This window comes from Echiichthys vipera (assembly GCF_963691815.1).
Source record: "Echiichthys vipera genome assembly, chromosome: 10".
Classification (NCBI taxonomy): domain Eukaryota; kingdom Metazoa; phylum Chordata; class Actinopteri; order Perciformes; family Trachinidae; genus Echiichthys; species Echiichthys vipera.
Window position 1 is genome coordinate 10,458,813 of NC_139835.1, and position 14,224 is coordinate 10,473,036.

The 14,224-nt window shown below is 41.6% G+C and overlaps 1 protein-coding gene across 2 annotated transcripts in view; it reads left to right on the forward strand.

Moving 5' to 3' along the window:
* Window positions 1-12,705, forward strand: part of ptpn4a (protein tyrosine phosphatase non-receptor type 4a) — a 77,256-nt gene extending 64,551 nt beyond the window's left edge. For both annotated transcript variants that reach the window (XM_083921258.1, XM_083921259.1), the window contains exons 16-27: window positions 1,034-1,193; window positions 1,772-1,855; window positions 2,089-2,145; window positions 2,420-2,576; window positions 4,207-4,373; window positions 5,066-5,156; window positions 5,258-5,319; window positions 7,297-7,443; window positions 9,451-9,579; window positions 11,032-11,180; window positions 11,286-11,421; window positions 11,509-12,705. In XM_083921258.1, the coding sequence (XP_083777384.1) occupies window positions 1,034-1,193; window positions 1,772-1,855; window positions 2,089-2,145; window positions 2,420-2,576; window positions 4,207-4,373; window positions 5,066-5,156; window positions 5,258-5,319; window positions 7,297-7,443; window positions 9,451-9,579; window positions 11,032-11,180; window positions 11,286-11,421; window positions 11,509-11,922 (1,753 nt within the window). In that variant the 3' untranslated portion in view covers window positions 11,923-12,705. The remainder of the gene's footprint in view (window positions 1-1,033; window positions 1,194-1,771; window positions 1,856-2,088; window positions 2,146-2,419; window positions 2,577-4,206; window positions 4,374-5,065; window positions 5,157-5,257; window positions 5,320-7,296; window positions 7,444-9,450; window positions 9,580-11,031; window positions 11,181-11,285; window positions 11,422-11,508) is intronic.
* Window positions 12,706-14,224: the final 1,519 nt, after the last annotated feature.

Sequence of the window (14,224 nt, forward strand, 5' to 3'; positions counted from 1 at the left end):
AATGAATACAAATCCCACTTTTTACAATATCGGACGTTTTAAAGCAAAATAAGTTCCAGGATTTAATTACAATCCAGGCATTTGACAGAAGTTAAACTAAAAAGCAGGGCCTTAGTCTTGTCCGGGGATAATAAGCCTTAACACTCCTATATGAAGACACTTCCATATCCATTTCACTTGTCCATGTTATGTTGAGGAAATACAGTAATGTGGGAGGATGCTCACTCGTAGCTCAGGCCTGCTGTGCACTGGCCTCCTTCTGAGAGCCCGACCTGGTTGTGACCCATAATAAATGTTAGTTTCCGTGTGTGTGTTAAAGGCACCAGTGGCAGCAGCCAAAACAAAGGCGATGCTCTTTGACTGGTGCGCTCGTCCCTACGGAGTGCCTGCACACAACCTCAATGAGCTACAAACACAGAGTGAAATGACTTGCTTTTACCCCCCAGAGAGTGAGCCATGATGTTGCTGAAAGCCTTACCTGACATACACGCTGACTGCCTTTTATTGTCTGTATGATGGTGGGGGTGGGGGGGGGGGCTTTTATCGAGGTTAATGCATTGTGACTAAAACAGTGCTATTAAGCCTCTCTGTCTCTTACAATCTCTTTCTCTCTCACACTCCCCTTTATCTGTTTTCTCCATTTGTCTCTCTCCCTTTTTCCACTAAAGTGCCCACCTCTTTAACAAACAGGAATAATCTTGAGCTAGACCACAACATGGGTCTTTTTCAGTACCTATATATATTTGTGCTATTGCTTTCCCACCATCTTGTTTTTCATCGGCAGGTATTTTGCTAAACAGCGAGTTGTCAGATTCATTTTTTATTTTACAATTGTGATGAAGTAAGCTTTTGTTTTTTATTGGATACAAGTGTGATCATGTACAATAGTGATTCAAAAGTTCTGTTTATCACCACAACAGGTCCAATCAGATTGGTTGGGAAAATACTTGTTCCATCAAAAACAAAACTGTCAATTTTCATCTGAGTTAAACACTCTTTTGTCCCTGACTCCCCCTCCATTTACCTCCCTCAGGTCTCCAGAGGGGCTAGATGGCCAACCTCCAGCTCTTCCCCCCAAGCAGCTGAGTAGGAAGACCTTGAGCCAGATCATCCAGGCCCACTCCCAGCAGAGCCTGCTGGACAACCACCTGAACGAGATGTACGACGTTCCCGTCAATGCTGATAAGACTACGGTCAGTATAGCAACACGAGACAGTAACAGTCACATAAAACAAGTTAGTATGATACCCAGTTACATCATACAGTTTCTCAATATAATACTCACCACAGTAGTCCTCTTCAAAAGCTGTGTTACACATGGCATCGGGCTTCATTAAATATATTGTTCTATATTTAGGTGCATTTTGAAGTTCCAAGTATATTTTTCATTCACAAACATAATTAGCAATGTAAATAAATGGCAACATAGGGTGCCTTCAATTGCTTCTCACAATTAAAAAGGTTCTTTTTTCTCTAAAATAATCTCTCACAGTTTTTTTCAGTTTATTGTGATCTTTTTTTCTGCCCCCTAGTGGCCAAAGGTCTCTTTCTGACTTACATTAAAAGTGTTGGCATTTCAGTTAAATGCAAATGTACATATAATGCAACAGTAGCATGGGGTAAAAAATATATGTTGACAGACTTTACCAACCAAGTAATAATGCATAGTGTTGGAGCCAGAGCTGAAATTCCCAGGCCCCAGAGGAGGATGGTATAGATGTCTGCAGTATGTAAATTTTTATTGCATCTGTGTCCAACTTTGCTCATGTAGCTAAATGGAGTTGTCCCTCACGATAATCTGGTCCTGATCAAGATGAGACCTGACGAACATGGACGTTTTGGCTTCAATGTTAAGGTGAGAGACGATACTTGCTGGAAAAGGTTCATGGTCCCTCTCTCTTTTTTTTCTGTTCCTTGGCTCATCTGTTCATCTCTTTTCGTTGCTTTCCCTCTTGCTTATGCAGTGAAGTCAAATTGTCTGTTTGCATTATGACCACCTTTGTACTCCTTGCCTAAGCTTTCCAAAATGTGTGCAAGGCGTTCTGCTGTTTACTGAACTTGACTACATGTGCACTTGTGTGTCTCCAGGGTGGAGCTGACCAGAAGATGCCCATCATTGTGTCTCGAGTGGCTCCAGGAACATCAGTAAGAAAACAAACCACCACACACAGCCTGTAGGTGACTGCTAATGTATTTACCTCCAATTGTGCTGAGTTTAAGAACATAGCACAAATCAAATGCAGCTTCACAAATAGCCACTATTTTAGCATTCTTATATCTCCCCTATTACAAACATTTTTATCAAACTACACATCTTACCAACCTACTAATAATGTTATCTCCCCATTCTCATTGCGGCTCTGTCTGTTTCTTTCTCCCCTTCTTTGTTCTTTGCCCTCTGTTTTCTCCCCCTCTCCAGGCCGACCTGTGTGTGCCTCGCCTTAACGAGGGCGACCAGGTGGTCTTAATTAATGGACGGGACATCTCCGACCACACCCATGACCAGGTGGTCATGTTCATAAAAGCCAGCTGTGAGAGCCATTCTGGAGAACTCATCCTATTGGTCAGACCGAATGGTGAGTTATTGGTATCGGTTGGATCTAAAGTGTCACTTTTACCAACTGAGTGAGGAATCGCACAACTAAGTACAAGCATTACCCACCAGTTATTCATAACCCTTTACGAAGTGTCTTAATTAAGCTCCTCCCTGTTTCCCTTGTTACGACTAGCTAGTTTCAAACTTGTCATTTAGTGATTTGGATTGCTGAGGAATGCCTTCGCTACTACTTTGTGTAAACTGTTGCTGTGAAACATCTCCAGCACTGTCCAATCAAAAGCAATCAACGGTGACAGGAAATCACTGCAAGCTGTCATGTTTAGATGGTAACCCAAGATTTGCAAAAGTCTCACAAGAGGGTTGAGGTTAGGCCTTAACCTCGAGTGGTTAAGGTTAGGCATTAAAATCAAACAGTAAACGTTAGTATAGGTCAGGGGTGGGCGATTCCGGTCCTGGAGAGCCACTACCTAAAACATGCAGGACAGTGGCTCTCCTGGACCAGAATTGCCCACCCCTGGTATAGGTGGTTGGAAAGCGAGTCTCATGAGAGTCTTACCATCTTACCATCTAGACACAACCATCACAAGCTGTAACATACTGTATCTGCCTTAAATAACAACATTTTTAACCATATTTCACAGTCTTCCTCAGCAGTTAGAGTTTTCTCTGTTGTCATGGAGATGGTTCAGTTATCATCTCAGAAGACATTAGCAAGCTATTGTTTGTCAGTTGGTTCCGCCAGCTTCATCACACTTACATCTGGCAGTTACAGTACTGGGTGTAAACATATACAGTATTAACCTCTATGTAAGAATTACTCAGTTTGGTGCAATCCATTTTAAGATAGTGATGAAAGAATCTCCACTTTGTTAACACTCAAAAGTCCCATAGTATGTTAAAGGTTCAGGTTTCTTCTTTCTTTCTTTCAGTATAGTTTCTCTGTGGATTGAGCATTTTGATACTTTCACAGTATTTATATAGCACCTCCACCTGCTTTATAATCAAAGATGGAGTGTAATTCTCACTTTTTTACCATATGGGACCTTTAAGTGATAACTAGGCAAGTGTAACACACGGACAGCTGGTGCAGCCCACTCATGAAGATTAACAGCTACACATCTGGTCACCAGTCCTCATTCTTCTTCAGGCCTTTTCTTCACCGCTCAATCTCACTCTTGTCATTTTAAAGGAGATGTATGAAGTTGTACATTATGCTTTCTGTACATCTCAGCTGTATGCATTCACTCACTGTGTGTATAATGGCAAATCATTCCCTTTAATCAGAATCAGCAGAGTGGGAGGGGAGCTTTTAAAGATGATGAAACATGGAAATTCTTGGTATTTTAACTGGGTCAAAGTGGGATTTAAGGATTCTATCCTCTCTTACATCACAGTAGATATAAGATTACATCAATGTATTGACTGCCTCATTTTACATTTTTTGATCCTGCAGTTTTGTATGCTATATATGCATATAACTATATATCCCTAAGCAGTGCTGCGGTTGTGACTTTTAGCATTTCTTTATCTTGGATGTTTTCTTTTTTCATTATGTACTTAAAGGTAAATCAATTCCCCCGGGCCTCAACCTACATAACAACAGCTGTGTGTATATAAACTGTGACACATTTCTTCTCTGTCCCATTCAGCCATCTATGACGTGGTAGAGGAGAAGGTCGATTCAGAGCCAGATTTTCAGTATATCCCTGAGAAGTCCCCTCAGGACCCCGCCCAGCTAGACCAGCATGCTTTGAGGGACTCCATGGTCACACTGAAGGAGGGCCTGTGCAGTGGAGCCATACTGGCACAGTTCGATGTAAGGAGAAAGACACCGAAATAAACACACGCATCAATAGATACTGTGCCAGATGCTCACACAGAGATGAACACATATGTCACACATTTCTTGTTTTTACTGATGAGGAGATGTGAGATAACAAACACGCACATAAACACGCAAATGAACCCAAAGCTCATGCATGCAAAACTAGACTTTGTTTGTAAAGTATTTTCATACAGTTGGAAGTCCCATGGTGTTTTTTGCATTTACATATAAAACCAGATGATTGAACATTTGGACGTCTACTGATATTGTTCTTGTTACCACATCTTGGGTGATTAATCACATTTTATTTTCAAATATGATTGTGGTTTCTAATGTTTCTGAAAACAAGATTACCAAGATTTCACAATGATGCTCTTGTTTTGTCTTGAAAGAGTTACTGACTGGAATATGTTGCATACTGTTTTTTTATTATTTATTTATTATTTCTTTATTCACTTTAATGAATGTATATATAATTTATTTGAATTTGTTTTTCAGTTATATTCTTTTTAAATATCAAGTAAATCAAGTCTTTTTTAAACTAAATGCATGATGTTTCAACAAGTAATCATGGTCACAATCGTGATATTTATTAATTATTGACCTAAATAGTCTGGATTCTGGTTTTTGCCATAAACAAGCAGCCCGGACTTTAATATAAATTTGTGTTCCTTCTCCTACAGCAACTGTACAGAAAGAGGCCGGGAATGACCATGCTGTGTGCCAAATTACCTCAGAACGTTTCCAAAAATCGCTACAGAGACATCTCTCCTTGTGCGTGAATCGGAATCCTTTCTTTCTTCCTTTGCCAATTATTTGTTTGTCTTCTCTCTTTGTTATCTCACCCTCTTTTCTTGCATTTTTGTCCTCTGCAGATGATGCCACGCGGGTCATTCTGAAAAGCGCAGATGACTACATCAATGCAAATTACATCAATGTGAGTTTGTTCCTCTTTAGTTGTCTCTTTCATCTCTCCATCAATACCTCTGTGTTTTGCTTATATGAGGCGTGGTGGGTGGTCTGTTTTGCGAACCATCAAAACACATGTTGAAACACTTCGGTCGACATACTGGTGAATGAATTAACCACATGAGCTTTACAAGAGAATAACATTGTGAGTTAATGTTTTGCATGTCAGCCAGTTAAGCTATCAGCAGCATATGGGTGTTGAATTGAAGCCCCTTCCGGACATATGTTTAAGTAATGCATTTGTGGAAGTCAAACTTTGGTCTTTGGTACTGTAAATGTCCTGTAATGGCTGTATTGAAGCCGGTAGGACCCATATTTAAATAGTTGGCGATTATATTTCTGTTTATCTATTAGTCTACTAACCGTTGTAGTTCTAACGTCAAGTCTATTTACAGACATGAAAAGTTGTTTCCTTTAATTTGTCACCATTCTTTAGAAAACTTTCTTGAAACATTTTGTTGGTTGTTTAATAGCACAGTATAATCTAATTTAATTTGCTGAACAAGTAAAATAATCCGTATACTGTATGCACTGTATTTGTATTGTATTGTATTATTCATTTATTTCAGACTTGTAATCCAAAGATGAGAAAAAAAAACAACAAAAAACAACAAAAAAACAACACATTGAGAAGAGAAAAAAGAAGAATTAACAATTTACACATACAGTCTGAAAAGGGGATGGAAGGAAGCAACGCTTATAAATTTCCAACCCCTCACCCAGCACCACCCAACCCAAAATAACATATTATAACAATACAATATATTGTAGTGGCACAAACAGACATACATGACAAACAAAAAAGACATATAGACAGACAAACAGACAGACAGGCCCAAACTTTTCCTGCTTCTACACCCCCTCTTCCCTCCAGAACATATAGGCAACAGAGCAAGTGCCAGCGAGGCAATTAGCAGATAGACAGGCATTCAGACAGACAGGTGTACAGGTGTATACAAATATGTTGTTTTCCACAGCTGTAAGGTGCTGGAAAATCATGAAAATACACCTTGAAATACTTGAAAAGAGCTTGCACCTGAGTCTAACGATAATCAAACCTGTGACGAGCTTCAGCTGCCTGATAACAAGCAAGTCATTAGAGTTGGGTGTGTTAGAGCAGGGAGAAACCTAAAACATGCAGGGCAGTGGCCCTCCAGGAGCAGGATTGGGCAGCCCTGCTCTAAGCATTGCGATATATTGCTTTTTTTCAAATCACATTTTCAGAAAACTGTCATTGTATAAAGAACACACCAGCATACTGTACACATACGTTGTCACATCGGAGTAGAAAAGTCAAATGGCTGAAAATACATTTCAACACTGCTATCTAGCGATCAAGGGTTTAAACCGTATCAAAAAACATACTATTGTGACACTGTATAGTGACAGTGTGTCTTAAACCCTAATTAAAATTATCCATGAAAATGCAGTTATTACACTGTTCTGACATGAGAAGGATCTCCTCGACAACCTGATTTTAATTTCTCATGTCAACGAGAAATTCAATGTTAATGGGAAATGTACGGCAGTGCTCTGAAGATGTTGGAACAAGATGCACAATTAACATATCTGTCTGTTTATTAAAGCTTGTGCCTCTGTAATGCTGGCATTATAGGATGGTATCCAATTAACATTTAAGTGTCACGATAATGTTACCTGGCCTGACCTTGTAACTGACTCAGAGGCTTGTTCAAACAGGAGACCAACTGCTTTGAACTTGCCGGCACCTTGAAGTATTTAAGAGCATGTTTGCAAGGACCTTGATTTATTTTTTGGCCAAAGTTGAAGTGGTTGTACCTTTTTTACAGTAACCTGAGAACATTTAGCTCTCTGTGTTGCTGAAAACACACACAGCACATCCTTTCTATTGCAAATAATTTAGAATGCGAGGCTGCAAAGTGAGATTGTTGCAACCTTATATCTCTGTGTCTCTCTCTTTCTGTAGATGGAGATTCCAGCATCCAGTCTTATAAACCGCTACATAGCATGTCAGGGCCCCCTGCCCAACACCTGCCCCGACTTCTGGCAAATGACATGGGAGCAGGGCTCATCCATGGTGGTCATGCTGACTACACAGGTCGAGAGAGGACGGGTATGTAGAAGAATTTCTCAAAGACAAGAACCACGTATGGACTGCAGCGCGTCGAAAACAACTCAAAAACCTTTACTGTGCATGTGGCATTGCTGGATGCAACTACATAAGAAAGCCAGGCACTCAAACGTAAAGAGAGTGCTGCATTGCTTTGGAATTTAGCCAGCCTGATAAAACCCATCTTTGCCATTTGTAATGTCTGATACGGAGATACTGATACTGTTTGGTGCCAAAATAATGGCTGTGTGTCATGGAATGCAGGTCTGTTTGAGATACTTACATCTCAATTCTTGTGTGAAAATATTTCATTTACGATATGACGTTTTCAGCAACTTGTCCTTTGTTCATTTGAGCATTATTCATTAAATACTTGAAGTGAGTACAAGTCCTTAAGCCCAGTTCAGACCAAAGATTATCTATGAAACGAGTTGAAACTACTTGCGATGCTCAGGTCTGAAATCTGCCAGTCCGCACCAGTGAGACAAGACGGAGTATCGTCTCTATAGCAACGACTCTCTGTACTTCTGTCCTAATTTCTGACGTTATAGGATATTTTCTGTAGTTATATATAATTTGTAGCAATATAAAATATAAATGAGGACAGAGTTGGTAAGATGCTTTCCAAAGCTGTATTTCTAGTAGTGATGGAAAGGCGAGGGTAACGTTTTATTTGCGATTTACTGCTTTGTTCTTGATTACGACGCTCCCTCCTTATTTATTGTGGAGCTTGCTCGGGCTCTTTCTCTTTCTGTCTATTTTGCTTTCTCTTTCGTGCTCGTTGAGCTTCCGTCCAAAGCTGCCATTTCAACCAGCTCACAGTTTGTAAGGGACTTGACCAGCAGATTATGCTACACGTTAATTTGGTGTTGAACCAGGTGACGTGTGTTACGTTCTAAAAATTGAGGTTATTAGTGATTCCAGATGGACTTAATGCTATATGTATGTATTATGTGTATTAAACATAATTTCAAAGAACAGATGGCTAACTTAAAGGGGAACACCACCTAAATTCAATCAGTATTTGTGAACAGGAGCTACTCTCTCTCGAAGCCAGAAAACCAGAGAAGTAAGTCTCAATCTTGTGATGTCATCAACTATAAAGTGTGGAGCTGCTCTACAGACAATGAATGGGAGACTGGAATTCCATAATTACATGCTATCTATTATGCTAAAACAGTATCCGAGATTGTTTTAGTCTATGAAACCAGCAGTCCTTGAACTGCATCATGTTTCCTGAATTTTACAGTACGCAAACACAGAACGTAAATATCCCACAAAAACAGTAGTAAGGACATGTTCATAACAAATAGCAAACAAAGCCGCTTTATAACATCAAGAACTGTTCAATTTGCATTTCTACACATTCAAAATCAGTCATTTTTGACCGTTGAACTAGTCGCTTACCTTTACCAGTAATTTAAGCATTATCTGGCAATGGCGGTAGAGCTGAGGGTTGGCACCATGGATAACGTGGTTACGGCTCTAAGGAAGGCACGTGGTAATTACAGCTTAGTGCGTCCGAAAACATACAACTGTTTATTTACGCAAAGTCTGTTGAACAACAGATTACTTATTGATTACGTAAGGCATAATGTGCCATTTTCTTATGCCCAAATGACCTTTATTCTGTTGTCATATTGTCAGTTGTGAAGCAGCAAATGTTTGCGTATACTCAACCTTCTCCGGGTGCTCTCAGTCTCATGTAGAACATATTTCTCAATGCATCGTCTATGGCGCAGCTCTACACTTTAAACTTGATGACCTCACATTTTGGGTTTTAGCACTATGGTTTTGGAAGAAAGTTGTTCATGTTTACTAATATTTCTGTGACTGTAATGTTTTAGACCATAAGAATTACATGTATGCAATGCTCCCCTTTAAGCGAGATGTTTTTCTGTAGCAGGGCCTGACCTCTGACCCCTGAGCTGAGAAAAACACTTGTGTAACAGGTCACAAGTATACATTAAATGTCCAGCTGTAAACACAATACTTTGTCTGTGTTTATAGGTGAAGTGTCACCAGTACTGGCCCAATCCAGACAGCACCACCACCTACGGAGACTTCACAGTAACGTGCCACAATGAAGAGGGCAACTCTGCCTTCCTGGTTCGGGAGATGACTCTCACACACACACAGGTAAACACATTCACACACACACACACACACACACACACGCACAAGGAAAAAAGGGCCAAAAAGGAGAAATTAAAAATGAGAGGAACAAGAGAGTGAACCAGAGCAGGGTGGAGTGAAGGGAGAAGAGGCTGTGTCCAATCAAATAGAGGGACCCGTGTCTCAGGAAGCATGAGCCGCTGAGGACCCCGAGGAGGTGTGTTGCCATAGTGACCAGTGTGGGCTGTTCTTTTTCTGGCTCCCGCTGCTGCGTGCGGGCCACGGATTGGGATCTGGCTACCATGACAACCCAACCACCCCAGTCAGTCACAGTGCTGAAATAGAGAGCGAGGAAGAGAGGAACAGAGTGTGGGACGATGATAGTTTGAGAAGCAGAAAGGGAGAATGTAAGTTTGTCTTGGTTTGATGTCGAAGCCCTTTGATGCTCACAGGCTTCCTTCAACATGTTGAACTTTCACATACCATCTTCTAAAGTCAGTTTGTTTTCAGATACAAAATGGTACAATATTATTGTCACGTAATAACATTTCATCTACCATAATGGCCGGTATTGAGGACAAAAAAATGTACTTTTACTGGAGGATCAAACGCCCCTGCTGCTTCCTCATCATGTCCTGCTGTCTGTGTTTTCCTGATTACTTCCCTGTGTGCTGCCCATGTTTCGTGACCTTTGAAATATATGGCTGTAGGATGAGGCAATTAGCATTCTCCTCTGCCTGTGATTGTTGCCATGGAGATGGATGTGTTACCATGGCGTTGCAGCGAGGCAATATTAAAGAGAAACATGAAACAGTGGTCAGTTATCTGTCTTGTGTGTGTTTGTGCAAGTCGTCACTCTGTCCCTGTTGGGTTTGAATCTCATTATCTCTTCACTGTGTGCATATTCAGCGCTAACATAACATTGCTACAGTATCTTGCCTGCCTGCTTTTCTTTTCCTTTCGAAAGAACAAAAGAGTGTGACATATTTATCTGTGGTTTGATGGCAGTAACATAAAATGTACGTTTTGTACTAGAGCTACAGAACATAGTGTCTTCAGTATCTGGTCTTTGATAAAATGGGGAAGAACGTGAATCACAAAGTGGTCCAGCGGAGTGGAAGAAATAAAACCACTGTTTGTTATTCACACCACCCGTTTCATAACACTTTTAAAGGCCATAATTACACAAACGGGGTGCTGTGTAGTCCCCAGCCCCCCAGGACACAGAGCTCAGTGAACCGTGCTCAGAGGTCGCCCACATGAAATACCATAACCTTGTTTGGGTTCTGAGGATGAGCGATATCTGAGACTGATTCATTCCTTAGTAAGCCTGTGACTGAGATGAGTGAATGCCCTCAGTTTTTTTCCCCCAGTAATAAAGAAGCCTTTCTGAAATGCAGTACATGCAAATATAATATGAAGTAATTTGCCCTTTTCTGTTCCCATTTTGTGTGTGTGTGTGTGTGTGTGTGTCAGAGTGAGGAGCAGAGAGAGCTAACCCAGATTCAGTACGTGGCTTGGCCAGACCACGGCGTTCCTGATGACTCCACTGATTTCCTGGACTTTGTGGCTCTGGTGCGCACCAAACGGGCCGGACAAGACCATCCAATGGTGGTACACTGCAGGTACAGTTGTTCTTCCAGTGAATTTTTTGAAGCAGTGAACCCATTGTCATTTGTTTTCTGTGACTCAGGTCAACTTTAATTCTCTGTTGTCTGTCTTTTTTCCAGTGCGGGAATTGGCAGGACAGGGGTTCTGATCACCATGGAGACAGCTTTGTGTCTAATGGAGTGCGGTCAGCCAGTGTATCCCCTAGATATCGTCAGGACCATGAGAGACCAGAGGGCCATGATGATACAAACACCTGTATGTAGACACATCCACCTGTCAGTCTTGCGGCTCTCAGCCACTTTAAACCATCAGCTAAAATCTCTCTATCTGTCTCTCCATCAGAGCCAGTACCGCTTTGTATGCGAGGCCATCCTGAGAGTCTACGAAGAGGGCCTCGTCAGACCATTCATGACCGTCGTCTACCAACTACGAGAAAGGGCGGACGAGGAGAGGGAGGAGAAGAAAGAGCAGCAGAAATCAGGAGAGGGAGCAGAGACGGCAGCAACGGAAGAGGGGGAGGCGGCTGTGGTGGAGTTGCTGGAAGGAGGTCTGGATGAAGAGGATGAAGATGACGAAGAGGTGGAGGTGCTGGATGTCGGGGAAGTGACAGAAGATGGGGAGGAGGAGGATGAAGAGGAAGAGGAAGTGGAGGAGCCAAGTGTTGCAAGCATCGCAAGTGCTGCAAGTGCTGCAAGCGCCTCCAGCGTGACCAGCGAGAACAGCGTGAACCCTGATCCCGATCCCGCTAACCCGTGACTTTGACCTTTGGCAGTCATCAGGGGTTACCAGGGGGAAGGCAGGAAGCTGGAGGAGAGAACAAAAGCACTGTTGCACTTTATGCTGACAAATAACGGAAAAATAGACACACAAACGAACAAACAAACAAACAAACGTGAAAGTCATGGACAAGCTAGAATTAAAAAAAGAAACCCAGCTGTGTTGAATAGGTACCATTAGGGGATATTGTATGTTCAGGGTAAAGAAAAAAGTCTAAGAAGAATGAAAAGGTAAAAGTACGAGAGAATAAAATGTGGATGGGGAATTGCTGTAGTGCCATAAGTATGAAGGGGAAGGGCCGCCCCCATGGATGGAGAGTTTTTTTTTTTTTCCGCAAAGGGTCGCCCTGTCCCCTTCTGAGCGAGTCTGCCAGACGGACCTGCCTTTTTTTAGTGTCCTTTTAGCTGATAAAGAGATATACCTTATCTTTTGTTCCTCAGAAAGAGTATTTATTGTGTTTTAGTTTGTGTCAAACCCTGTCCACTGAACAAAACAAAAAAAAAACGTGTATGTTTGTTTGTATGAATCTAGAGCTTCATGCTTTCCTGATTAAATCTTAGGTAGTAAAGTAGTGCGATTCCTCTTCTTCTAACTACTTCTTTATTTCTTTTGCTTTCCGTGGGGGGGAAAAATGATTTAATTTATTGTACTTGGTTTATCTTTTGTCAGCTTTCTCATCTAAGTTTCTGACAGCGCGGACTGACAGATGGACACCTGACAGCACTTAGTGTCTCACCTCTTGTTTAATGCTGTGGCGAGTTGTTTTCCTGATCCGGCTTTGTGCTGTGTTTTTGAGCTTACAGACGCACGCGCTCTGAAGCGGCCATCATGCAGTGTGGCGAAGAACAGAACTGGGTTTACAATCCTCAGGGCCAGTGTTTACTGGGCACCTCTCTATTATTTCTGTCACTACTGCTATTCTACAACTACAAACCTCCCACGGAAATGTTAACTTTCAGCATTGATTGTTCATTTGAAACAAATTCACGTCGCATTGCGTAATGCTCAACAGCCCATTAATCCAACACAACAAAATGAAGATGGTGTCACAAAGAGAGGCCCCAGTAGACACAAGGCCTCACCGAGTTACAATCTTAGCGCTTTCCCAGTCGAGAAAGCTATGAAACAAGGCTGAGGTCAGTTCATGTCTTGCTTCAGATCCACATACAGTCAATTTCATATTGAAATCAAACCCTGGGTCCCCGCTGAAGTGTCCTTGAGCCAGACACTGAGAACAAATTCCCAATGTATGTGAAGCTCTGTGGCTTCCCTCCGATTGGTTTCCTCTGAGCGGGACACCTTTTTTTAACGGTGGATCCACGTTGTGTAACACCCAAATGTGTCTTGCTTGCTTTGCACAGGTCTGTTGAACCTGAGAAACAAAAAGTGGTCATCAGTACCCAAAACAAATCTGACACCGGTATCCTTCATTAGTTCTCAAGTGGTTGAAAGCTGCTAGCATTTTTAATGTAAGCAGCGTTTGCGGTTGCTTTTTAAAATTGCTGAATTGACAGTGAACTGATCTCAACCTTAGTGTGAATGGTAAGAACGTGACTTTAAAGGCTCCCTCCAGTGACCTCCCCGCATTGTTTTTACATACATGGACATTTGAATCCGCAGGAGCAGGAGCGCACCTGCATCTCTCTCTCCACGTTCGCGGATGAGACTGGTGGCTCAGCGCTTTGTGTGAGCTGACGTTTGGTTTTCTGAGAAAATGTCCTTTTTTTTTTTTTTTTTCAGTGAGGTTCAGAGGTCTCTGGAGCGGGGCTTTAAAAATCAACCTTTGCTGTTTCATTTCTTTCTAAATCTGTCTGATTGTGCTGCTTCTTTGAACCATCAAATGTTCCAGTGGACAAACAGAACATTCAACCGATACTTTTCCTTTTTTATTGATCTTTCCCAATGGTACTCTATTTGAAGGCACATGTTTTTAAGCCAAGAGGATGTGTTGATGAGTGATAATAGACTAAAGTGATGACTAAAGTGTATTTTTAATTCACAAATCCCAGCATCAAGTTGCCTGTTGAGTCTTTTTTTTAGTCAAAGTACAGGTTGAGCTGCCTTTGTACTTTACATAGCCGTATGGAATGAAGTGAAGCCTCTTCATAATTTGAGATCTTTTTCTTATTGACTGCTTCAGTACCAGCTGTCATTGGATTCTGCTGGAAACACCTACTGCTGTGACTGTGTGAAGACTGTGTGTGTGTGTGTGTGTACTCCGATTTCTGTCTTTATCTCTTTCTCTGTACCTCTTCCTCCTCCATTTCTAACATATAGTTTG